Raw genomic sequence first — 26,108 nt, 5'->3', positions numbered from 1 at the left:
TTTATTCTAACTCTAGAAAGAATTTGTGTTATACAGTTTATTTATTATCGCAAATAAGCATTAAAGAAAAAGATAAAATATCGTTTATTCAAGTAGGATTTTACAACCTCTTTCGAATCGTCAAAATTACATTAAAATAAATTAAAAAATAAATAACAAATTTACAGAAACAATATAACTTAACAACAAACCTATGAAATTTGCTTCTAACATATTATAAATATTATCATTCATTATTCATTCATTAAGTTTTAGTTATAGAAGGCCATGCATTTTTGTCATTGATATATTCTTGAACAGTGTAGTATGCTTTACGTAACAGACCGGACTTTACATATTTCTTAAGTGAATGTATTGGTAAATCCAATGCTTCCCTTGGTAATTTATTGTAAAATGCTACACATTGTCCTAGAAAAGATTTCTTTAATCGCTTTACACGAGACCTAATTATAACTATTTTGTGATTATTTCTAGCACTGTTACATTTTTTAAACGTTTCTATATTTTTTAGAGCATATAATATGCAATATATTCAAAGGATGTTATAATTAATTGTTATTGAAGTACGAGTACACAGTTGTGCGTTACAATAGGCTAGTTTCCTACTAACTAGTCAATTCAGCTTTTTAAGAACTGTCAAAACGATTTGCTAATATGGAATTACTATGAAATACTGAGTGACATCACGGTCAATTCAATCACTTTATTTGTTTCTCTTTGACTTATTAAATAGAAATTATGTTTTCACCATACCAACTGATAAAGGCTTTCTTTGCTATTCGAAAACAGATAGCAAAATTGCATTTCATCCACAAGAGTGCAAAGTAATTTCATACAAATTTTAACTTGATGTTTAAAGCTGGGTGTTGGAATTCACGTATAAATGATGATTTTGAATCATAAACGTTAAATAAATTGAAGTATTTTATTTATTTTGATGTTTTACAGTTTATATTTTCATAGTGTTGGTGTGGTGAAAAATGTTGTGTTTCACTCGGTGGCAAAGTTTGTTTAACCTTCGTGCCTTGATACCCTCACAACGCTCAAGATTCCACTTTTTGAACCACTCGCTACGCTCGCGGTTCAATATTGGAATCTTTCGCTTGCTAATATTGACACGTGCGGTTAAACAACAACTTTGCCCCCTTGTAAAACAAATAACTATTAAACATAACTACTGTCCATATATTTCTTCTAATTATGTGGTGCTTTATTTCGTGCACTGCATAAAATATTTTATGTTACGTATAGGAAACTAGCCTATTAACAAGACAATCATCAAGGTCTTGCCAGTCCAAGAATTGTAAAAAGTTGTGAAACTTGAAAATAATAATTTTTACATTTATTTCAAACTTTCTGCGAACAAATTTTAAATTGTAATTAGTTGGGAACTGTAAGTGAAATCCTTACTAATTTTATTTTAAAATTGTATCCAGTTTTTCTTACACCACAAGGTGGCAAACGAACCTGTCTGGTGTAATCAAATACCGTAGTCTATAGACGCGTACAAACCCAATGGGTTTAAGTAAAAAACTTTTTAACAAAAATAAAACCGCCTTCAAAAATAAGCGCGTTACAAAATACGGAGAAACTAAAAAGCAAAAAATAATAAACCTTTGAATTCAGATTTCTTATCGGATTGCAATAATCTAAACATCCAAATTATAAACAAATCAATTATTTTTGTAGTCGGTACCAGACCTGTTCGTCGCCTTGCTATTTTCTGTTTGCCCCACCCAACCATATGCAGGCTGGCCCCGACTCCAAAAATAATTGATTTGTTTATAATTTGGATGTTTAGATTATTGCAATCCGATAAGAAATCTGAATTCAAAGGTTTATTATTTTTTGCTTTTTAGTTTCTCCGTATTTTGTAATGCGCTTATTTTTGAAGGCGGTTTTATTTTTGTTAAAAAGTTTATTTTTTGTTGATTTTTAGTGGTTCCTATTGATATTATATATATCAGTCTGAATATATGTACAGTAGTGAAAGAATTATCCTTTAACTCCTAACCATTGAGGAGTTGACCTTCCATCATCAGCTCAGCCACATAAAATTATTACCATCAGGCGTAAATACTGGTGTACCTTTGAAAAATACACTAAGAACATTACATGTGCCTATAACATTTGAAGAGTTCCCTCGATTTCTCCAAGATCCCATCATCAGACCCCGACTTGGTGCCAATGGGACCATCTCAGGGTTATACCTAACCGATTGAAAAAAAAAATTTTGAAAATCGGTCCATGATTCTCGGAGATATCGAGTAACATACATACAAAAAAAAAAAAAAACATTCAGTCGGATTGAGAACCTCCTCTTTTTTTTGAAGTCGGTTAAAAACAAATGGTCTCGCCGGAAGATCAGCGCTGACTTTGGTTAGCATTATGCTGAGGCGGGACCATTTTGTGGTAAACTATAATTTATATTAACTACTAAATGTGTTTGTATTCTTATATTTACCTACAAATAAATGATTTATAATGTACTGTTTATTCACATTTAGGGTTTCCCCAAACCTATCGACGCAGAATCGATTCTAGCCGATCAAAAATCGCTCGTTATTAAGAAAACTATGAAGTCGTCGAAGTTATATTCTTTGATGAAGACGCTTACGGCCCAACCACGACATTGGTTTAAGCGTGACAGCGGTGAGCGGCGGCCTACATTGGAGTGAGACACAGCGATGGGACTACGCATTCGCACGTATGGCCGCCGCTCACCGCTGCCGCGCTTAGACCAATATCGTGGCTGGGCCGTTACGCGTCGTCGTCGCTGTACGCATGTTCATACTAACTAGCGGTATTTGGTCTGCAAAGGCCGAATCAGCGTCCATAGATTTAGGAAGGTCCTTATCCAGTTATTTTCTGGTTATTCCATAAGGGAGTTATTCAAAGATAACCCAATTTTCCACACTGTAAACCGGGATTAAAAATTCCCGGTCTAATCCAGTCATTTTTCCCACCAAATCCATCAACACTGTGTGAATAGACCGCTGAGCTATTAATCTACTCTTTCATGACGTAATTTGATACCTCGAGTGACTTGATAACAATTAATCAATGTATTATGAAGGGGGCCGTGGTGCGGAAAAAGTGCGGGTGTCATGGCGGACATGTGACAATGTTGTGAAAGGTGATTACGGAAAATGAGTGGTCTTGGTGTTAGGAGAGGTGAAATGTTTGTTTACAGAACGTGAAGTTAATAATTAAATTACTGATTCTATACACGGTACAACATAAGGGAAAAGAAAGCTTTTAACTACGCATTTCTGAGGACAAAATAAAGATAAAATGTTATAGCACCATGACGTCAATGTTATGACGTCAAGCTAATTTCACCAAAAAAAATTCTTGTGTAATTTTTTTTAGTTTTTTTTATGCATTTTCACATAAAAAGTAAATGTTTTTAGTAAAACTGGCACTTAAAATATTTTTTTAAGTACTTTTTTACAACGAGTCATTAGTTACTTTTTGATATCCATCAACGAGGATAGTAAGATTATGTCCGAAAACGACGTCATCGCCATCAAAACAGCGTTTTGTTCTGAGAAATAATAAGTAGTTTTTTTTTTAATGCTTATAACTAACTAAGCGAAATCCAGAAAAGTTTAGCCGGACCTGTCAAATGACGACCATAAGCCACCACATTATCATCAATACAACCTGTTTTTATTGAATTCCGTTAACTTCAAGGGGAGGTTCTTTAAATCAAATACAATTAATTTCTCTAAGAAACTAGCGTGTTAACTCTTACGGTTATCGAGTTATTAAAAAATTAAGATAATTACTGAACACACGTCCTTTACCAATTAATTCCTAATGTTATTTTTTTTGACATGTGCCGTCAATCACTTAACACTAACTTGAATGTTATTCTTAAGGGTCTCTCACACTAATAAATTCATTTATTATGTAGGTATGAAAATGATGAAAATTTTTTTTTTGGGAATTTAACTAAGTGATATACAGGGTGGTTCCTGTTAATGAACCTAGCTACGTGTCGAATTTAACGGAAAACAAAAAAAACAAGGCGTGTAATTCCAAACCCAAACATAGGTATAAATATAAATAACGGGGACACCTCGGCTGCCCTATGCAGAAATCAAGTATCTGTTTTTTGCCAAATTTTACAGTAGAGCGAAAAAACGATTTTGTTTTATTTTTCCTGATTATATGCTTATTAATAAATTGATAGCCTTTTAAACAGACGAACTTTATTATACTAGATATCATTAATAGTGTACTATAATTTTTTCTTCAAAATGATTAGCACAATCATTTTAAAATACAAAACCGGCCAAGAGCGTGTCGGGCCACGCTCAGTGTAGGGTTCCGTAGTTTTCCGTATTTTTCTCAAAAACTACTGAACCTATCAAGTTCAAAACAATTTTCCTAGAAAGTCCTTATAAAGTTCTACTTTTGTGATTTTTTTCATATTTTTTAAACATATGGTTCAAAAGTTAGAGGGGGGGACGCACTTTTTTTTTCCTTTAGGAGCGATTATTTCCGAAAATATTAATATTATCAAAAAACGATCTTAGTAAACCCTTATTCATTTTTAAATACCTATCCAACAATATATCACACGTTGGGGTTGGAATGAAAAAAAATATCAGCCTCCACTTTACATGTAGGGGGGATACCCTAATAAAACATTTTTTTCCATTTTTTATTTTTGCACTTTGTTGGCGTGATTAATATACATATTGGTACCAAATTTCAGCTTTCTAGTGCTAACGGTTACTGAGATTATCCGCGGACGGACGGACGGACGGACGGACGGACAGACAGACATGGCGAAACTATAAGGGTTCCTAGTTGACTACGGAACCCTAAAAACAGCTTTCTGCGTAGAATGCGATAAGAAAATTTTAAAGCTTTTCTACAAGAAAGCAAGTATCTTGAACTGTTTTCATTTAGCTTTGGTAGGCTTGTTATTTTTAACTGTATCTAAAACAAAAACTGCACAACGGATTTTCATGCGGTTTTCACCAATAAATAAAATGATTCTGCGGAAAGGTTTTGGTATATAATTATTATAATATTTTGTATTGATCCAAGCTTCAGTATTTTAAATACGAATAATTACTAATAATTAAAAATTGTTTTGAAATTTGCAATTCTGAAATTCGAATTTTCGAACAAAACTTGTAAAAAAAATCGTTAAAAATAATTATGTTTTTTAGTTAACAACCCCTGTCTCGTGCCCATATGTTCCCCTTACCCCGAATTTCAATTTACGTAAATATTTTCTATTTTAAACTATATGTCAAAGAACCAAAGTCTCCATTTGATTGATGATGTTTTTTAATTTACATTTACGGTATAATCCGCACTAGCGCCAATACTTTGAGATTTTAGAGAAGTGTTTCCCTTACCCCAAAACTCGGAAAAGGGAAACGGCAGGACCAGCCTAAACATTTTATCAATTTTCAGCTACATGCATTAAAGCTAGTTTAAAAATTCATTTAACCCTAGAAAGCAGACTTAAAGAAGCATACTTTGTGTCGGTCAAGATGAATATACGACATTAGATAAAGTGATTAGAGCTTGATATAAAATATAAAAAATGAAGTACGTTTCCCTTACCCCACCTGACCTTATTCAATTTGTAAATAAAAAGTTACTAGTAAGTGTAAGGTCCTTACACAGATCAACTTAGCCCCAAACTAAGCAAAGCTTGTACTATGGGTGCTAAGCGACGATATACGTACTTAAATAGGTAAATACATACTTATATACATAGAAAACATCCATGACTCAGGAACAAATATCTGTCATCATCACACAAATAAATGCCCTTACCGGGATTCGGACCCAGGACCGCGGCTTAGCAGGCAGGGTCACTACCGACTGAGCCAGACCGGTCGACTAAGTGATATTATACAGGGTGATTCCTGATAATGAACCTAGCTACGTGTCGAATTTAACGGAAAACAAAAAAAATACGGTGTATAATTCCAAACCCAAACATATATCTTTACAAGCTGCAACCTCTCACAAGTCGCACTCGACACTACAAGTTTGAACTAGTTCAGGCAAGCTCCAGATCTGACAATGCGAAGACTTCATTATGTAGTTTGGAGTTTGACTAGCAAGTGGTTTACGAAATAGGATCGTCTTTGATGCAACTTGGATTTCATTATGAGTAGCATTTACATTTAAATGTATCCAACAGTATGGGGAACAGTTGGTTAAGATTTTGATCTAATGTTACACCATAATACATAATACATAATGTTACGCCCTTTCTTCCCGTGGGTGTCGTAGAAGGCGACTATGGGATATGGGTTAAATTGTGGCGTAGGCGAGAGGCTGGCAACCTGTCACTGCAATGCCACAGTTTCGTTTTCTTTCAACCCCTTATTTGCCAAGAGTGGCACTGAAGCTTTAGTAGTTTCATGTGCTCTGCCTACCCCTTTATGGGATACAGGCGTGACTGTATGTATGTATGTATGTATAGATTAAATATAAGAAGATCATACATGCATCCGCCTAAGAACGTGCATAAATACTACACCATACATAGCTTGTAGCTTTTGATTATACTTGTAGATGGCGTTAAGTGTCACTTTTGACATAGATTTATGGTTCGAAAGTGACACTTAACGCCAATCTACAAGTAATCGATGGCAACAAGGCATTTTTTGTGGCGCCATCTATGTGTGGTGTAGTGTATGCGCGCTCTTAGGCAGTCGCATTTTAATGTATGGGATGGGATTCTTATATTTACTCTATGGTTACACGAAAAACGATCTGAAGTAATTAGGGTCTCCCCAAACATTATCGACGCGGATTCGGCTTTCGCCGACCAAAAATCATCATCATCCTCCTTGCGTTATCCCGGCATTTGCCACGGCTCACGGGAGCCTGGGTCCGCTTTGACAACTAATCCCAAGATTTAGCGTAGGCACTAGTTTTTACGAAAGCGACTGCCATCTGACCTTCCAACCTGAAGGGTAAACTAGACCTTATTGGAATTAGTCCGGTTTCCTCACGATGTTTTCCTTCACCAAAAAGCGACTGGCAAATATCAAATGACATTTCGCACATAAATTCCGAAAAACTCATTGGTGCGAGGTTCGAACCCGTGACCCCCGCAACGAAAGTACTTACTTACCGCTTGGCTACCAGCGCTTAGCCGACCAAATATCTTATTTCTAATAAAACGCCTATTATCGAAACTATCTATCAGTCTAGTAAAATAAATATACAGTAGGGTGTTTCATTTTTCCAAAATTTTGATTTATCTTTGACTTCGCTTTTCTTCTTGTTTCTACACCTATACAGAGCCCATATACCAAAAGGAACCATTTGGGACGCCGTGGTGGACGGTCGTGTCCGGAGCAAGTCTCATAAACGCGTAAAAACCCATCGAAACAATAGATCCCAAGTGCAACCGCTGCACGTGCATCTAAATACCGCCGACGCGCCCCGACCCGACCAAAGCTCCCGCGACGCGTTGTACCTAACTTCAGACTTTTGTGACAGTAGTGTTAAAATGTATAGAGCTTATAGTTTTCGCGTTACGAGTGTGCCGTGTGTTTTCTTATTTACTCAATTTATAGAGACAGTGCGAGACCAAAAACACCCAGTAGCATCCAAACAGACAATCCGCAGTACGAGTTACGAGCTTCTTCCCGCACCACAAGCGTGTGCAGTGTGTTTACATACTTACAGTGACAGTTGCTCAATTTTTAGAGACAGTGTTAGATTAAATACCTATTATACTTAGGAGTACTTAGTAGCGAATCAAGCCAAGTGCCGGTGGCTCTCGTCGTCGCGCCGCCCATACCCAACCTGGGCCCGGCGCCTACTACCCAACGTCGAGAAGCAGCGGCTGATGCTAACTACACCTTCATTGCGACCAAATTGGTGAGCTCGTTCCATCTCTGTTGTCTTACTTAGCGCTAACACCGGTGCTCCTAGGTTTAGGTGCCTATTTAACTAGATTTAGCTTGACCAAGTTGTTAAGCCTCAACGAAAGGGATATCAGCTGATTACAATTATACGCCCAGTTTAGCTAATTATACACATTGTGCCTAATTTATATAACGCGACTATTTATTTACTATTTAATAAGCACAACACATAGTATGCTTGTATTCCACATAGTTCGATCTAATGGTAATTATTTATTTGTTTCTAGGCGAGGTAACAAAATGTAAATCGGATACAAATATCATGTAACTGTACTAAACATATATACTTAATACTAAATTTACATTTTAAGAATAACCAAGCGAAACATTCAATAATGTATACCTATCATTTGTACACGCTATCATTTTAAGTAACTTATTATTATTACACCTACCTAACTTTGATTTCAAATCTATAATCTAACATCGACTTAAGATAAGGTTATTTGTCACTAGCCTGAAAGAGCCAGTCACGTGACCAATTTCAGTTATATTTAAGCTAATCTTATAGTCCTATTGAATCTAATCTTAAGTTACATTAAGTAACGCCTTATTTGATCAGTTTTAAATTAATGAATCGAGAACAAAAGTTAACATTGACTCGCAGAACCGTTGAGCGATAGCCGTGACGTTACCATAAAATTATACCTGACTATTTTAGTAACTAGGTAGGTAAGACAGGTCACATAGTCCAGGTACCTCAATTAAACTATATTAGCTAAAATTTCCACTACGCAATTTCCATGGGCCGCATAGTTCATATTCTAGAACTAGCGCTACGGTTCTGCACTAGACAGGAAAGTTGATTTAAGAAGGCTTGTAATGCTGGTCTCAATAAAACCGATAGCGATGTCTATTTGACCAGGTTGTCAGCATTAAAATTACCATTGCTTTTGCGCTGTATAACACTTTATATCATACCTTTGGTACCGTTTTAACTAAGAACTGTAACGAAATATCTTAGTTTGGAAAACATACCTATAATATTGTGGATACTAACTTCACTTTACTTAGCTTTACATAATAGCACCTTAGGTACTTACTCAACAGCTGGAAATACAAACAAGTATCTGAGACTCAAAAAAGGAAAAAAAACACGGGCTGTTTTCTTGAACTATCTGGGCAACTTTTACAACATAACACATTGCACTTCCAAACCATAAACCAAGCCAATAACTTCCCATTAAAGAAAAGGATAAATTACTTTCTTAAAAAAACCAAGACAATTTCCTTGTAAAGACGCACACATCTGGCCTCCAGTCACCGCTATTCTGCCAAACACGGTCAAAAAGGATATAAATTATGCAATACTCTATTGATATAGGGTTGTTTAACGGCCGGCCGCCCGACCATAGTATAACTGCAAACCCCATTAAATCTTTTCATCCAAATGTCTTTCCAAATTCCTGACGCAAATTTATAACTAAGACAATAGGCCCCATCTGGCATTCGAACCCACGCTACCTACTAGAGAAAAAAATAACAATCGCTTTTATTACCAGACCAGACTAAACCGGCCAACTATATTAAACTATATTTTTATTGTCTCAGTTTTAGGTACCTACATGAATACATACGGGCGCGATCTAGTGTTGTGGTACTTGTGGTAGTCAAAATAGTAGGTACTAACAGAAGTATAGTACTTATTAAGTGATTTCGAGTGTAGATGATGATGTGAGTGTTCGGCCCTAGATACGAATGAGATCGTACGTAGATATGTGGACTGTAGGTATCGAAAGGCGATCAGCTGTTTTCGCCGATCAGCTGATCGGGTCATAGGGGTGCGAGCAGGACGGGCAATAACACACTGCTTCCTTTCTTCTAGTTCCGGAGGGCTCGGGAGGGTTGCTTCTTCTGGCGCGGCTCGAACAAACTGACGCCGGAGCGCGATCGGGGCTCGGTTTTATAGCCGAATCCCGGCCGATCGCGCCCCCCGCGTGCATACCCTTCTAGCGCCTAGGCTGCGCGCGCATGCGCTCTCCCTAGCCCTTCAGAACTTGTCTTTATTTTAATAAACTTTATTACTACTACACTGATTTGTTTTATTTATTCTTATGCAATCGATTTTTCTTATTCTAATTTGAATCTTATAAGATTCTAGGTCGGGGCTCAGGCCGCCTAGGCGACCTGAGGCCCGCCTCTTAAATGAATGTAAGCAGAGATCAACCATTTATTTTCAGAGTTACTTAAGCTAAGTTATCAATTAATTTACAATTTTGAACTTATTTAAATGACGTCTCCTGCGTCGTTCACATTTCTCCCGCCGTCGCCGTGCGATCCTACTGGTAGAACGACGATCTTCTTGGTGGGCCGGCGCAGGACGTGACCGCGGCTCGTGGTGACGTCGACGACTCGTACTACCCCGTCCTTGCCTGGATACGTCTGCGTCACTCTCCCTCGCGGCCATGTGTTGCGTGGGAGGTTGTTATCGCACACTATGACGACGTCGCCGACGGCTGGTTCGACGCCCTCGCCGCGGGGCTCCCGCCGGTGTTGAAGTAGAGGGCGTACTCGCGCACCCATCGGCGCCAGAAGGTGTCGGCCAGGTATTGGGCGCGCCTCCAGTGTTGCCGCGCGCTCTCATCGCTGTCCTTGAAGTCTCCCGGGGCTGGGGAGTGGCAGTCTGGCCCGAGCAGGATCACGTTCGGAGTGAGCGCGGGCGGGTCCTCTGGGTCGGTCGCGACATAGGTCAAGGGTCGCGAGTTGACTGTAGCCTCGACCTCCGCCATCAGGGTGTGTAGTGTCTCATCGCTCGGGCATCGCTCGTGCAGCGTGGTCTTCAGGGCTTCCTTTACTGATCTCACCATTCTCTCCCACACACCGGCCATGAAGGGTGAGGAGGGGGTAGGAAACGCCAGTTGATGCGGCGAGCGTGGGCGGCCTCTCTCATGGCCTCCGTCAGCTCGCGGTTCGCTCCCTTGAAAGCGGTCCCGTTGTCGCTCCACAGCTCCGTGGGGCAGCCGCGGCGAGCGATGAACCGGCGCAGCGCGTTGATGGCCGAGTCGGTGGTTAGTGAGGCGGCCACCTCTAGATGTATGGCTCTTGACGTCATACAGGTAAACAGCGCGACATATCTCTTCTCTCGGTGTCGGCCGACGGTCACTTCAAGCGGGCCGAAGTAGTCAAGCCCCGTGTATGTGAAGGGCCTCAGGTGATGCCCCAGCCGGGCGGCAGGTAGGTCCCCTGTAGGCGGGCCGGCGGGCTTTGCCTTGCGTAGTCGACACTCGGGGCAGCGCGCGATCACCTTTTTCACCGCAGGTCTTATCTTCGGTATGTATACACGTTGGCGAAGCTCGTTGACGACGGTTTCGGTGCCCCCGTGGTGTAGCCGTTCGTGCACGTGGGAAACATATAGATATGTGTAGTGATGTTTACCACACAGCACTATGGGGTGCACGGCGTCTTCGCTTATGTCGTCGGCGGCCGCTATTCTGCCGCGTTGTCGTATGATGTCGTCTTCGTCGAAATACACGCTCAGCTTGGCTAGCCGGTCGTCCTTGTTCGGCGCGAGGCCCTCGGCTATGCGCTTTCTCTCTCTTGCATAGCTATCTTCCTGCGAGGTTCGCACGAGTACCTTCTCGGCCGCGAGTAGGTATCTGGCTTCTAGTATTATGTATTTTCTCCTCCGGCTATTCTCGACCGTCTTGGGTACGACGGGAGCGCGCTTGTCTCGTTTTCCCCAGGTGCTGTCGCCGTCCTTGTTTGCGCGCGTCCTTTTCCTTCGCGCCGCGGCGATGCACTGTGTCGCGAGTGAAGCGCGACTTTTTTGTCGTTCGCGCAAGAGGTCGATGAACTGCAGCACCCGTGCGGCCGTGCGTAATAGGCTTGTCCACTTCGAGAAGTTTTCGATGGCGGGCACGGCCGCGCGGCTTTTTCTCGGCGTCGCGACGGAGCAGCAGACTTCTTTTTCTTCCCCTGTTGGCTCGATTTTCATCTTGTTTTCTTGCGGCCAGGCCTCCTCCGGTTCGTATAGGAAGGCCGGCCCGGTGAACCATCTGTGTCGGGTGTCGAAGTCGCTCGGCGCGGCGCGTGTCGCGTCGTCGGCCACGTTGTGTGCTGACGGTACCCATCGCCATTCGTCTTTTTTCGTGTAATCTTCGATTTCTGCCAGGCGGTGCGCGACGAATGACTTGTAAGTGCGGGGTTCTGAGCGTATCCATGCTAGGGCCGTGCGCGCGTCACTCCAGTATGTTCTACTGTCGATCTCGAAGTCGTGCTCGTTCCCGACGGCCTCGGCGAGTCGCACGCCCAGGACGGCCGCTTGGAGCTCAAGTCTGGGTATCGAGACGAGGCGCGTGGGCGTGACTCTGCTCTTGGCGGCGGCTAGAGCGACCCTCGTTGTGCCGTCAGCTCGGGTCATGCGCCAGTACACAGCGGCGGCGTAGGCTTCTTCACTCGCATCGACGAAGGTATGTAGCTCGTACTTGGGCGCGGGCGCGGTATCGTAGCATCTAGGTATCGATAGGTCACCCAGGTCGCGCAGATGTTGCAGCCAATTTCCCCAGCGTTCACGCAGCTCTTCTGGTATTTCTTCGTCCCAGGCCGTAGTGTAGCGCCACGTGTCTTGCATGATCCTCTTCGCGGGCGTCGTCACTGGCGAGATGAGGCCCAGCGGGTCGAATATTGACATGATGATGCTGAGGGCCTCTCTTTTCGTAGGGGGGCGTTGACCTTTGATCACTTCTGGCGGCGCTCGTCTCGTATTGAGTTTGAAACGAATGCTATCCTCTCGCGTGTCCCACAGTAGGCCGAGTGTTTTCTCTATCTCGCTCCCGCCGATGGAGACGGTGACGCCCTCTCGCTCTTTCTTGCCGATGACCTCGGGTTCGTTCGTAGCCCAGCCGCGCAGCTCGAAGCGAGCTTTCTTGTGCACGTGGTTCACTTCGCTCGACACTCTCTTCGCCTCTTCTATGCTGGGGAAGCTCTGCAGGTAGTCATCCATATAATGATTTCGCTCGATCGCCCGCGCGGCCTCTGGGTGGCGGGCCGCGTGCTCGCGTGCGTTCCTATTCTTTATATACAGCGCCGTGCAGGGGGATGAAGAGGCGCCGAAGATGACTGATGTCATGCGATATTCTGTCGGGCCGCCTTCGCGTCGATCGCCTCGCCACAGGAAGCGCAGCGCGTCGCGGTCCTCTTCTCTTATTTTTATTTGCATAAACATTTCCTTTATGTCCGCTGATACCGCCACGCCGTATTGACGGAAGCGCATGATAACGCCGGGCAGCGACTGCAGGAGATCGGGGCCCGCGAGAAGCATGTCGTTGAGGCTGCGGCCGTGTGAGGTGGCCGCGGCGTCGTGGACTAACCTTATCTTCGGCTTCTCCGGGTTGCGCACTGCGAAGTGGGGCAGGTACCAGGTTTTCCCGCTGCTCGGTGTCGGCGCGAGCTCGGCGTAGGCGGACACAAGCAGGTTGTCAACTCGTTCGGTGTACTGCTTCTTCAAGTCCGCGTCGCGATCCAGCTTCTTCTCTAGTGTGTGTAGGCGTTTGAGGGCGTCGGCGCGGTTGTCAGGTATGTTGATGTCTTCCTGTCGCCACAGCAGGCCGGTCTCGAAGCGCCCGTCGGGGAGGCGTCGGCTTTTCTCTTCTAGCGTTTTCAAGGCTTGCTGTTCGGGATCACTACGGGGCTTCCTCGGCTCGATCGAGAGTGATTCGAGCGCAAAGAAGTTCTTCATCTCGTTCTCGATGTTCCCGCCGGGCTGTATGCGCGTAAGGTGTGCGCAGCAGTGGGCTACGGGTATCGCTTGTGAGTGGCGACAACCGTGTAGTACCCAACCTAGTAGCGTTTTAGATGCTACTGGCTGATCGCGCCGTCCTTTTTTCAACTTGCGCGACACAACGAGTTCCCAGTTGTCTTGTCCGAGCAGTATTCCCGGTGTAGCGTCTTCATATGTCAACAGGTGCTTGATGTCCCGCAGATGTTCACAGTCGTCTATCTCTCGCTCGCTGATCGTTTGAGTGGTGAAGTCAAGGCGCCCGACTGTATGCGCGTTCGTCACTAGCTGCTCGTCCCCTCCGTGTTTGTTGCGTATGCGGACATCCACTCTCTTGCTCTTCTCGTACGCCATCTCGTTCCCGCCCACGCCTTGGACCCACATAGGTTCGGTGGGCCCGTCAAGGTTGAGGGCGGCGGCGATCGCAGAGTCGATGATAGTCACTGTACTGCCTTCGTCTAGGAGCGCGAACGTAGCCACTTCCGAGTGCGGCCCCCGGAGTAGTACTGGCGCCATCCTGAGGTAGGCGCGGCTCGCCCGGGTCGCGGCGTGTACGGCTTGCTTGACGGCTATGGCCACGACCTCGTCGGACTTACGGGGCTGCGTCGGCTCGTTCGAGGCGGCGACGGTGTCTGTCGGGGCCTTCTCGTGGTGAAGCAGCTTGTGGTGACGCATAGCGCAGCCTTGATGACCGCAGGGCTTGGCTCGGCAGACGAAGCGGCGATGTTTGCTGACGAGGCACCGATAGCACATATTGTGCTTCTTCGCTATTTCCCACCGCTCGTTCGTGCCCAGCTTAGTGAATTGCGGGCACGTCGGCAGTTGATGGGCGGACTGGTCACACACTGGACAGGGTAACTTTTCTTCTTTTGTTTTCTTCACTTCGGCGACGGCTACGCAGGTACGCTCGGGCTTCTTTTTCGTGGCTCGTGCTTCCTTGGGCTCCGCTATGGTCTCGGGCGGGGCATAGGGCGTGCACTTGTCAGCTTCGTTGTTGAGGAAGTCGGCTATCTTCTTAAGTTCCGGCGTGTCTTCATCACTCGCGGCGTAGTCGTACCACTTACTTTTTAATATGGGCGTTAACTTTTCCACTATAGACCTCAGTAACTCGGGGTTGTGAAGATACTGAGGCTTCTTCAATATCTCGATCGTTGTCACGGCGTTGGCGATACGTCCGGCGAACGTGCACAGGTCGCGCGGGCTCTCGGCTAGTCGTGGCAAGGCCTTTATTCTCTCCATCTCGTTCAGGAGTAGTGCGTCGGGCCTCCCGTAGCGGCGTTCCAGGGCCTTGATGATATCGTCTGGACGCGGCTGGCTGATGAGGAGTGCACTGACGGCTTCTAGGGCGGCGCCTTTGAGGCTCTTTCTTATGCGAGCGACGTTTTCACTGTTCGCGAAACTAGGCGCCGACTCGTTGTAAGCGGCTTTGAACTGTAACCACTCCGCGCACTGTCCACTGAACGACGGCAGGTCTGGCAGGTACTTCCTGTTCGATCTGTTCGCTTGTAGGGCGTCGGTCAGGGCTGCTGCGAGTGACGTCACATCCATTGTCTGCTTGTGGTGCCGCGCGCGGTGCGCAGGGGGGCGCGCGGCGTGGTGTTCGACCGCGTCTTGAATCGGGCGGTCGAACCAATCGGCTAATCTCTGGGGGCCGAGGTCTTCCTCTTCTTGTTCGGAGTCTTCACCCGACGAGGAGAGGTTTCTTCTTTCTTCTCTGATTTTTGCCAGCGTAGCTTGGGCTTCGATGCGCTTGAGCTCCAGCTCGGCTAACTTCTCCTTGGCCTCTAGCTCCGCGAGGAGCCTCTTGCTGGAGGCCTTGGATCGGTGTGACCGAGCGGGCTTAGCGCACCTCTTCGTGCCGAGCGGTGGAGGCATCAGCTGTTTTTCGACGATCGTGGCTATGGTGCTGGCGGCGGGCGTGGCTCTGATACCAGAGGTGTCGGCGGGCGTGGCGGCGACGGCGGCATCCTCGGGCGTGACCTCTTCTTGGGCCGCGCTTGTACCCTCCGTGGTTGCTCCTGATTCCGTCGTTGCTTCTGTGTCCGCCGTGGTTCCCGTGCCAGTCGTGGTGCCCGTGGCGTCGGTGTCGGACGTGGCGGTAGTGCCGTCCGTCGCGGTAGTGCCGTCCGTCGCGGACGTCCCAGCGGTAGCGGACGTATTATCGGTGTTCGTATTAGTGCCGCCGCTGCCAGATGATTCCTCCCGAGCTCCGTTTCTGCTTCTAGTTATTGCCATCCTGCCCTTTTTCTTCTTGCTTCAGAGATCCGGCTTCGCTAAGGACCAAACAATGTGAGTGTTCGGCCCTAGATACGAATGAGATCGTACGTAGATATGTGGACTGTAGGTATCGAAAGGCGATCAGCTGTTTTCGCCGATCAGCTGATCGGGTCATAGGGGTGCGAGCAGGACGGGCAATAACACACTGCTTCCTTTCTTCTAGTTCCGGAGGGCTCGGGAGGGTTGCTTCTTCTGGCGCGGCTCGAACAAACTGACGCCGGAGCGCGAACGAACGAGTCTTCATCGATGTGCCTTTTCTAGGTCATCGGTGGCCTTCCCATCCTTGGATTTGGATATTTGGCGGGATCTTCCGCCGCCCACGACAGTGGGCGGGTCTTTTCGTTGTCCTTGAAAAGGACTCAGGTGGCGTTAACCTTGTCAGGCCATGGGTGGCCTGTCATGGTTATTTGTTGCATTTCTTCTTCTCCTACTATGGCTGGTACTCTTCTTCCGGCAGCACCAGGCTCCTGGGGAGTGGGCGCTGCCGGCAGCGGTACTGGAATTCCGGCGGGCGAGCGTGTAGGGGCGCGATCCCTTGTAGGTGTGGGTGCCGGGATGTGTCAGCTCTCGCGAACATCTTCTTGGACATGCTGCTGATAAAGGCATCCAGGTTTTGCCATTTCACTCCCCGGATGATGTCTACGTTCCGCACGTAGCGGGGAGCTTTCACAATCAGGCGCAGGGTCACATTCTCCTGCGCACGCAGACGCTTCTTCTGGGAGTCTGATACTAGTGCGTACCAGGCAGGCGCTGCGTACGTCAGGCGGGACCGTATGTAGGTCTTAGCTATCCCCAGCTTCGTGCGGCGGGGGAGTTTGCTTAGAAATATGGGCTTCAACTTGGCTCTGGCTGTCTTTGCTCGGCTGATGATTTCGTCTATGTGGGGCTTCATAGATAGGCGCCGGTCGATGCTAACTCCCAGATATTTTATCTTCGGCGCCCATGCTATGTTTTCTCCATTGAGTCGGAGACGTGGTGGCGGATTGTTGGAGTTTCCAGTTAGTAGTGCCTGGGTCTTTCCCACGTTGATCGACAACCTCCACCTGGATAGCCAGTCGGGCAGTGCGTCGAGGGACCTCTGGATCTTCTTGGCCGCTTGCTTCGGGTTCATGGACGTGGCAAAGAGTGCCGCGTCGTCAGCATAGAGGCCCAGCATGACTCCTGGCTCGACTGGCAGGTCATCGGTGTAGAGGGCGTAGCAGGTCGGTGACAGTACGCTGCCCTGCGGAACTCCCGCGTGGATCGGGTGCTCCTCCGAGATAGCGTCCTCCACCGCTACTTGAAAGCGGCGGTTTGTCAAGAAGGAGGCCACCACCTTGACAATTCGCCTGGGTGCTTCGGTCTTCGACAGCTTGTAGGTAAGTCCCTCGTGCCACACTCTGTCGAAGGCCTTCTCCATATCGAGGCATACGGCTGCGGTGAACTCCTTCTTGTTCATGGCGTGAGTCATTGTGTGAATGACCCTGGTCAGCTGAAGCGTCGTGGAGTGCCCTTCCCGGAAGCCGAATTGTTCTGGGCGAGGCTCTACGTAGGGCTGGAGTTTTCCCAGTAAGAGTCTCTCGAACACTTTGGAGAGGGTGCTCAGCAGGGTGATCGGACGATAGCTCTCCGGTCTTCCTCTTTCCTTTCCAGGTTTTGGGAGCATTATGACCCGACCAAGTTTCCACGGGGTCGGGAAGTGGCCCGAGCGCATGATCCCGTTAAACAGGCGCGTCACCGCCACAACTGTGTGTTGCGGCAGTTTTCTGAGCGCCGTGTTTGGGATCTCGTCGGGGCCCGGGGCTTTCTTGGGGTTGCAGCGGTGGAGAGCTCGCTGCACTTGGCCGGGGGTGAAGAAGACCGGGTTGTCTTCTGCTGCCAGCGGCTGCTGGAAGTATCTCTCCAAGTGTTCGTTGACCTCTGCGACGTGTTGGTGGTTGCTTGCTGGGTTAGGCTGGAACTGGCGGCTTAGGCATTCGGCGAAGATTTCCGCCCTATCTTCGGCCTTGTATTTTAGGTGCCCTTGGGAGTCCTTGAGTGGGCGGATCGGGTCTTGCGTCGCGCCGAGTTGACGGCATAGACGGTGAATGGAGGGAACATCACCGTCTATGGACGCAATGTGATCTTCCCAGCTCGTTGCTGCGTGGTCGCTTAGCTCGTTCTGAACTCTCTTCACCAGGGCGTTCAGTTCGGCTTTGAGTGTAGGGCATCTGGTCACCTGCCATCTTCTTCTCAGGACGTGTTTGCGCTTGATGAGGTCCAGCACCCTTTGAGGTAGGGGAGATATTCTCCTGCTTCGCCGGGTGGTGTGCGCTGCGGTGTTAAGTGCGTCCTGGATGCCGGTGGTGATTGCTATGGTTGCGGTTTCCACTTCTTCTGCTGAGGAGACTGCCATGGTCTGGGGTTTCCCCTCCAGGGCTTGGACGTAGGTCTCCCAGCAGATGCGGCGTCTTGGTCGTGAGCTGATTTTGATGGGGAGGTCCTCCAGTGTTAGCAGGATCGGGCGGTGGTCCGAAGGCAGGTCAGGGAGGGCCTCTTGACGGATGGTGGCCGTGATGTCCTTGTAGACCGCAAAGTCTATGATGTCGGCCCCGTGCGCGTCGTAGTGTGACGGTTCTTCGGGTCCAGACACCTCGAAGTTGTGGTCCACTGCTGCATTGTAGATGACACGGCCAGCGGAGCACTGCCTCGACGCGTGCCATGCCGTGTGCTTGGCGTTCCAGTCCCCCGCCAGGAGGATCGGCATTGGGGGACTTAGAAGCTTCAGCAGGTCTCGTTGGAGGTGGCGCGGAGGGCCACCTGGTCTGTAGATAGCGTACAGTCGAAGATCGTGGCCCGTGACTCTGATGTCGACTCCCAGGGCGTAAAGGGAGTCGAGGGGCTGGAATTCCACCGGCTGGTGGATGATGGATCTCCGTACTAGTACTGCCAGTCCCCGGTACGCTTGGCCGTTCTGTGTCTCCTCCTCCTTTCGGTATACGGCGTAGCCTGGGATCTTCAGAGGGGCGTCAGCGCGCAGGAAGGTTTCGCTCAGCAGCATTACGTCCACGTTCTGCGCCGAGACGAAATGGCGTAAAAGTCCTATCTTGGACTTTAGCCCGTGCGCGTTCCAATGTATCACGCGTAGGTGCGTAATTATGGCGATTTGGAGTTGGCGAGGGCGTCTGTGAGCGCCTGTGCCACTTTCGCGAGCTGAGCCACTATTGCGGCGAGCTCGGGCATGGCGGTAGGCGGTGAGGTGGTGGTGGCCAGTGCAGGGGTTTGCTTGGCCTGCTGGGCTGGGCCTGGCTTGGCAGTGGGGGCTTCAGTCGGTGAAGTCTTCTTCTTCTTTTTTTTCTTTTTCTGTTTTGTGGCAGCTGCTGTTGGTTGTGCTGCTGGTGCCCCCCTTTGGGCGGGGGGGTTGGCTGGGGCCATCAATGAGGATGGTGCTGTTTCTTCCACTGTGGTGGTAGGAACCGAAGCTCTGGTGGCGGGGCCCGGGCGTAGAGGGGCCAGGAGGGCAGTCTTCCCGGCCTTCCACATCCTGAAGGCCTTTTTGTAGGCTGGGCAGTTTCGGTGGTTGCCTGGGTGTGGGCCCCCGCAGTTTTTGCAGGTTGCCTTCTGGTCGCGGGGTCTGGTGCATTGGTTCGCCAGATGGGGCTCGGCGCAGCGGACGCAGGCGAGTTCTCGATGGCAGCCATGTGAGGAGTGGCCAAAGCCTTGGCAGTTGTGGCACTGAGGGGGCCCCTTCTTCCCCCTCCATGCCTCCACCTTGATCCCCTGGATGTGGAGAAGCTCGTTAACTCCGTAGATGCTCTCGTGTTCCTTGGCGGGGCCCTTGAGCTGCACGAAGTAGATGCAGCCCGGGCGCCCCGCCCTGGCGTTTATCTGCTTCGCGTACTCCACGGGATATCCGAGCTTCTCCAGGGCAGCGCTTAGTGTTTCTACCGGCGTCTTCACTGGGAGGCCTCTGATGGCCACTTTGAACCGCTTCTCCTCCTCCAGCCCGTAGACGTTGAAAAGCGGCTTGATGACGTCAGAGGCTTTCCCCTCTTTTTTCGCAGCATTGATGGCAGCGACCGACTCATTCTCCAGCTTCGTTAGATGCCGGATGATGAGTCGGTACTCGTCGTCGGAGTGTGGAGTGAAGATCACCCCTTCTCCCTTCGGCTTCGCGTTTGCTGATTCTCCCAATTCCGCGGCGATGTTCGCCAGGACCGTCGGCCAGTTTGGAAGAACGTCGGCGACGATGGGTGGGTATTTGAGTTTTTTAAGTGCTCTGCTACCCTCCGTATCGTCGTCGATGCAAGGCTGCGTGCTGTCATTGCTCTTTTTGACAGTGTGTTTATTATTTTTTTTGGTTGCTGTGTTTTTTTTTTTGGTTTCATCTTTTTTTTTAAGGTATTTTGCAGCCTTGCTTTCGACGGGCCTGGCGGACGTCGGGGAGCCGGGGGCGAAGGGAGGGCTGCGGCTGAAGCGTAGCTGGTACTGGGGGCTGCTGTAGGTGGCGGTGTGGGCTGCTGGGCGGCTCCTTGGCGTGCGCGGAGACGCGGGTCAGTCGGCGGCGAGATATTTGTGCAGGTCCTCTTCTGGTCCTGCTTGGCTGTGGGGCTGCCGTGCAGCTTCCTCTTCCCTGGTGGGGACGAGAAGTAGTCCCGCGCCTGGAGCTCGTCGAGGATGCGGCGTAGCGGCTCGTCTTCGGGCTTCAGCTCCGTTGACTCCCCTAGAGAGTATGCCTGAAGCCTTAGGTACGCGCCCATCCATTTAAAAAATGGATGGGGCAGGTACCCCGCCTCCGCCAGTTTCGTTACTAGCTCTCGTGAGTGAGCCAGTAGTTCGCTGGGCGAGGCCTCTCCGGGGATCGGCGAGAGCGGGCGGCTGGCAAGGGCCGCGGCGGTGATTTCGTCGGTGGCGGTTGCAAGGTTGTTGATGAACGTTGTCATCTCATCCTCGACAGGCTCGGCGGAGCTGTTGGCGTCTTCGTAGTTGTCGGCGGGTACGACGGTAAAACCGCCCGACTGGCTACCGTCCATCTCCGCAGCGGCGGGGAGGTCGGCTGCCTTCGGCAATTTTTCCGTCGGTAGTTGACAAAACTCTCGTTTCGAACTACCCACCCTATCCGCGGGGACGGGGGGGGTCGGGAGCTTCGTGTCGGCGGCTGCGGGTGGATCGGAAAACGATGTGAGCCGAGTACCCACCCGCCCCGCGGGGGCAGGGGGGGGCAACGGCCGATCGTCCGACATCGGGTTCAGTCGGAGTTAGTAGGCGGGCCTGGTGCGACGCATTGCCGCCGGTCGGGCCTAGCTTCCAGACCTAGTCTAGGTGACACCGTTTGAGCGGAACCTAAACCGGTGGTCTGGGGCCAAGTCGACAAGCGGGGCAGCGAGAAGAGCAGCGGGCTTCCCCTCCGGCGACGGCCGGGCGCGATCCGGCGAGTTTTTCTCTCAGGAAAGAACGGCTGGATGAGCTGGTGCTGGAGATGGGTGGAGCGTCCGAGCAGCAGTGAGGTCCGAGTGGCTGGAATCGGAGCGCGATCGGGGCTCGGTTTTATAGCCGAATCCCGGCCGATCGCGCCCCCCGCGTGCATACCCTTCTAGCGCCTAGGCTGCGCGCGCATGCGCTCTCCCTAGCCCTTCAGAACTTGTCTTTATTTTAATAAACTTTATTACTACTACACTGATTTGTTTTATTTATTCTTATGCAATCGATTTTTCTTATTCTAATTTGAATCTTATAAGATTCTAGGTCGGGGCTCAGGCCGCCTAGGCGACCTGAGGCCCGCCTCTTAAATGAATGTAAGCAGAGATCAACCATTTATTTTCAGAGTTACTTAAGCTAAGTTATCAATTAATTTACAATTTTGAACTTATTTAAATGACGTCTCCTGCGTCGTTCACAGATGAAGTGACTATTACTACCATAATTTGTTGTTGTTATTATCTGTGCTATCCTTAAGTGAACTTGTGTATCTAATGTTATATGTGTTGTGGTGAATGGATGCACCGTGAAAGTATGGGCCTAAAATTGTGAGGGTCTTTTATGAGCTCGAAGAAATAGATGTCACAAGAAGATACCAAAGAAATACATAAACCCTTATTTGCCTAAATGGTAATACATAGTTGCATCAGCGCTTTAAAACGTTATTCATTCTTAATTATCCCATCAGCGGACGTGTTTGAACATATCGCCGTAGACGTCTACAACCAGCAACACTATTACATTACTCTGCACTTACCCACAACAGGACAACGTTACTGGAGCCCTTATTACTTCGCCAAGTCTGCTCATATTATGGACACTCAAACTGTTTGCACTAAACCTCACGTGTTTGTCGTCTGTCAAGAAATAAGAAATACATCGAGTTCACAAAGAATGACATGAAATGAAACTATCAACGAGAATAAGCAACAGAAAAAATAACTCATTATCTAAACAGTGCTCAACTCAACCCTCTTCGTAGATCATCATCAAGAATGCGCTGCGCAGCCGGTTGAACAAAACTGAGAACTGTGCTACAATATCTTCAGAATGCTAGCCTCAGTTTTATCTTACAGTGAAAGCAGTTACAGTGTGAAATATTTACCAAATTTATCAATTACTTAGTTATGTTTTGATTTTTTAGTGTCATTTGTTTAGTTAACGTAAAGTAAAGTGTTGTGGGTGATCTTAACAGTGGCAATGTAGTAATCAACCAATATTTACACACTTCACGCGTAGAGACTACTTATGGAAGAATTGAGACAAAGAAGAACAATATACATGGGATCCGTGGAGTTATAGAAAACTACCGATATACTCCACTATCGCTGAAATAACACAACTACAACGTGCAACGACATCAAGCTGTCTCTGAAACCGTAAAAGAAGACGGGAGAAGCCCCTCTGGAAGCTAGCCAGCTTCCGTCTGATACATCCGAGACGAAGAAATGACAAGTGAGACAAAGGGGAGGGTGTATTTTAAATGCAGTCACATATCCTCACACCTAATATTTATTACACACCAAGTATAGTATTTATCTACCCAACGCTGACTTTACGATGCCTTGTATTCGGGTCGGCTCCAAATTTCCCGTCTCTCCTACTATCCTGACTGCAAACCCTACACTCCCAACCCTATCTACTGGGTGCTCTGGTGTCTTGGACAGGCTGCGGGGGCCTACGGCGGGGCAGCAGGGGTTGCTGTGCAATGAGCCAGTTTGCAAACGTACTCTGTCTGATTCTGCGTTCGAGTCTTAGTCGGTGAGATGTGACGCAGACATATCCAACGACTCGCTGCCTCTTAGGCTCAATCATCAGAGTCACGTGGGCCTACAGCGCTATTGCGTATCAAAATCTCCTCCCCCTGTAGTCTCCCCTCTCTAGTCCTTGCAGCAGGATCTGCTGGCTGGAGTTACCCCCTGAATCTGAATCTGAATCTGAATCTATACAGAGCCCATATACCAAAAATCAGGGAAATCGGACAATATTTAGAGGTCGCACACTGTGGCAACTTTTGTCTGAAGAAGTTAGTATGGGCGCAGGAAAGGCTAGAAACAAAACTTATGTAACTTTTTGTAGTAGGTGGTTTAAAAGTTATTTTAATGAATTTTTTTTATATTGAAGCAAGTTCTTTTAAAAAAATTACTAGTTGACGTGGCATTTAGTTTCTAGGCAAGGTTCCTTATGGTATTTTTTTGGACGCTCGACTTCCTTCTAAGGAACAAGTTTTTTTGGTTTTTTGTCCTGTTTTTGGCATGAAGCAGTGGTCTCTCGGCCCTCTCGGGACACTGATAACAGGATAGGTGGATGATATCAAGCGGCACATTGGATATCACCAGGTCCGCCATGGACCGGCTCGGCAAAATATGGAGAATCTTCATCACAAATGCCAGTAATGCCACTAAAATGCGACTTGTCAGGGCATTAGTATCTCCCAATTTTCCCATATTTCTTTACGGTGCTGAGACGTGGACTTCAAGGGAAAAGAAGATAGATTTCCTAGAAATATGGTGCTGCAAAAGAAAGCTAAGAGTAACCTGGACAAGGTTCAGATGCGATGGACCAGCCAAGTCAAGGCTGCACTTAGTGGCCCACTCTACGAATGCGTAAGGAATGTCGATGCATTGTTAAGCTTGCTACCACCCCTGATGTGACGACCACGACCACTCTGCCAAGAGTGTGACGACAAAGAAGAAAACAAGATCGTTCTTTGACATAAGTATATTGACCGCCTACTACTTATCCTTTTGATTTTTGTCTTCGAACTATTTAATGTCCAGGATGTTAGCGATTATTGTAGCCCTAACACCAGACTTGGTCAATAGTCTAACAATAGTCTATCATACTGCAAAGAAGAGTAAGTATACCTATATATTTAATAATAAAAATTAACGCTCCAGTCAAAGATGAAGAGCAAAACGGTTCTCGCTGAAAGTCGTCGAACATCACAGAAAATGCGTTACTACTTGCGAAGAAAAGATAAGGTTGCGGCTTACACATGTAAGCTAAATGATGATGATGACTTATTTTATCAAGAATGGATGTTACAACTGTTGTATTTTAAGTTTAATAAGTTTACTTTTTCTTTCAAATAAGTTACAACTACTCTATTGTTTTATTTGAGAATAAAATTGAGTAACATTACTTTTTAGCGACATTTTTCAAACTGCTCATACAGTGCGACCTCTAAACAACGTCCAAATCACTTAAAATTTGGTATATAGGCGTTTAAGATAAGCTAGAACCGAAAGCCGAGCGAAGTCAGAAAAAATATCACAATTTTATTTTTCCCATACAAATATGAAACACCCTAATATACAGTTTTGTTGACACACATATTAGTCATGGGAAGATGGATGGCTCCACCTTAAAAGCCTCGGCAATACCTACACAGTCTCATTCTGTGTGGTATCACTATGTTGCCAGTGATTTATATCTATTAGTACAATCCAGGTCTCTTTAAAGCAAGAGTAAATAGGTATCTCATAGGTAAGCGTGCTCCACCGTAGACCGCATCATCACTTACCATCAGGTGTGATCGTGGTCAAACGTCTACCTATCTATACTAAAAAAAAAAAAAAAAAAAAAAAAAAAAAATATTTACAAACTTTTTATTTGACTTCCAATAAAAATATAAGTGTTTAAAGATACGCCTAAGGCAATCCTTTCACGCTATGTAACTTAAAATAATTAACACGAAGATCATAAAATAGTACATTACGATACAAGTGCGTAAAAAAGGAAGTTCGAAACGAGTAGCGATAAATTAAAACACGACCGGAGTGTTATAAATCGAAACGAGTTACGAATTTCCTTTTTGCACGTGCATCGTACGACGTTTTTCAGTACAGATGACCATCCGAAGTTTCGACCTGACATATTTATAATGAACCACTTCTCGCACTGCGTAAAAAAAAACTCCATCTGTATTCCCGACGCTGTGCTAAACGAAGTTACGTTCGAACAGAAAAATAGTATACTAAGACCACTTAAGCTGCATTCAGCATGAAGGTAAAGTACTGCGTAAGAATTTTCTAAAACAGAAATCACCAAGTGGTATCATAACCAGTTCAAAACCAGAACTAGTTGTCAAACCAGAATCCTGAAGTGTGGAAGAGCGAAGCATTTCGCACAAGCAGCAAAGCTTCTTTAATCAGATTCATTGTCCCATTCAAAAGAAAAACATGCTTAATAAAACAAAAGAGTCCGCATCAATGTCAGCTTCATCCGAATGAATCCCCCCTTCCCCCCTTACATTACGCTTGATTTACACCTCCCACGCCACAGCCGTCTTGAATGTGAAATATTGACGCCAAAATTGCTGTGACGTGTACAATGGCGAACATTTTTTAGACGTAAAGGGAGAAGTTTTGGTAATTTTGCGAGGAGTGACAGTTTGTCACCTGAGATTTTTATGGACCCTGCAGGATACCTAAAGGTACTGTTTGGATTCAGAATACACCAGCATTACTGCTTCACGCAATCGTTAAAATTCTAAAATTACTGTCCATGTCCAGTTTTTTGACATTAAATGTCAAAAAACTGGACATGGACAGTAATTCCACATTAAATGTCAGTAATTGACATTAAATGTCAAAAAACTGGACATGGACAGTAATTTTAGAATTTTAACGATTGCGTGAAGCAGTAATGCTGGTGTATTCTGAATCCAAACAGTACCTTTAGGTATCCTGCAGGGTCCATAAAAATCTCAGGTGACAAACTGTCACTCCTTTTGTAGCATTGATGTTGTA

The 26,108-nt window shown here is 46.9% G+C and overlaps 2 protein-coding genes across 2 annotated transcripts in view; one reads left to right on the top strand and one right to left on the bottom strand.

Moving 5' to 3' along the window:
* The window catches only part of LOC125230214 (5-hydroxytryptamine receptor), a 296,357-nt gene that overhangs the window by 167,812 nt on the left and 102,437 nt on the right, over window positions 1-26,108 (top strand). The gene's annotated exons all lie outside the window — the stretch shown is intronic.
* Window positions 10,726-15,876, bottom strand: LOC125230729. The gene has a single exon (XM_048135989.1). The coding sequence runs from the start codon at window positions 15,874-15,876 to the stop codon at window positions 10,726-10,728; it is 5,151 nt and encodes a 1,716-aa protein (XP_047991946.1).

This window comes from Leguminivora glycinivorella, chromosome 10 (genome assembly GCF_023078275.1).
Source record: "Leguminivora glycinivorella isolate SPB_JAAS2020 chromosome 10, LegGlyc_1.1, whole genome shotgun sequence".
In the NCBI taxonomy this organism is placed as follows: Eukaryota; Metazoa; Arthropoda; class Insecta; order Lepidoptera; family Tortricidae; genus Leguminivora; species Leguminivora glycinivorella.
The sequence above is the reverse complement of the archived record's forward strand: the minus strand, read 5'-3'. Positions and strand labels throughout refer to the sequence as shown.

Coding starts and splice junctions, on each gene's coding strand:
- LOC125230729 (XM_048135989.1), bottom strand. CDS start 15,876: ATGGCAATAACTAGAAGCAGAAACGGAGCTCGGGAGGAATCATCTGGC.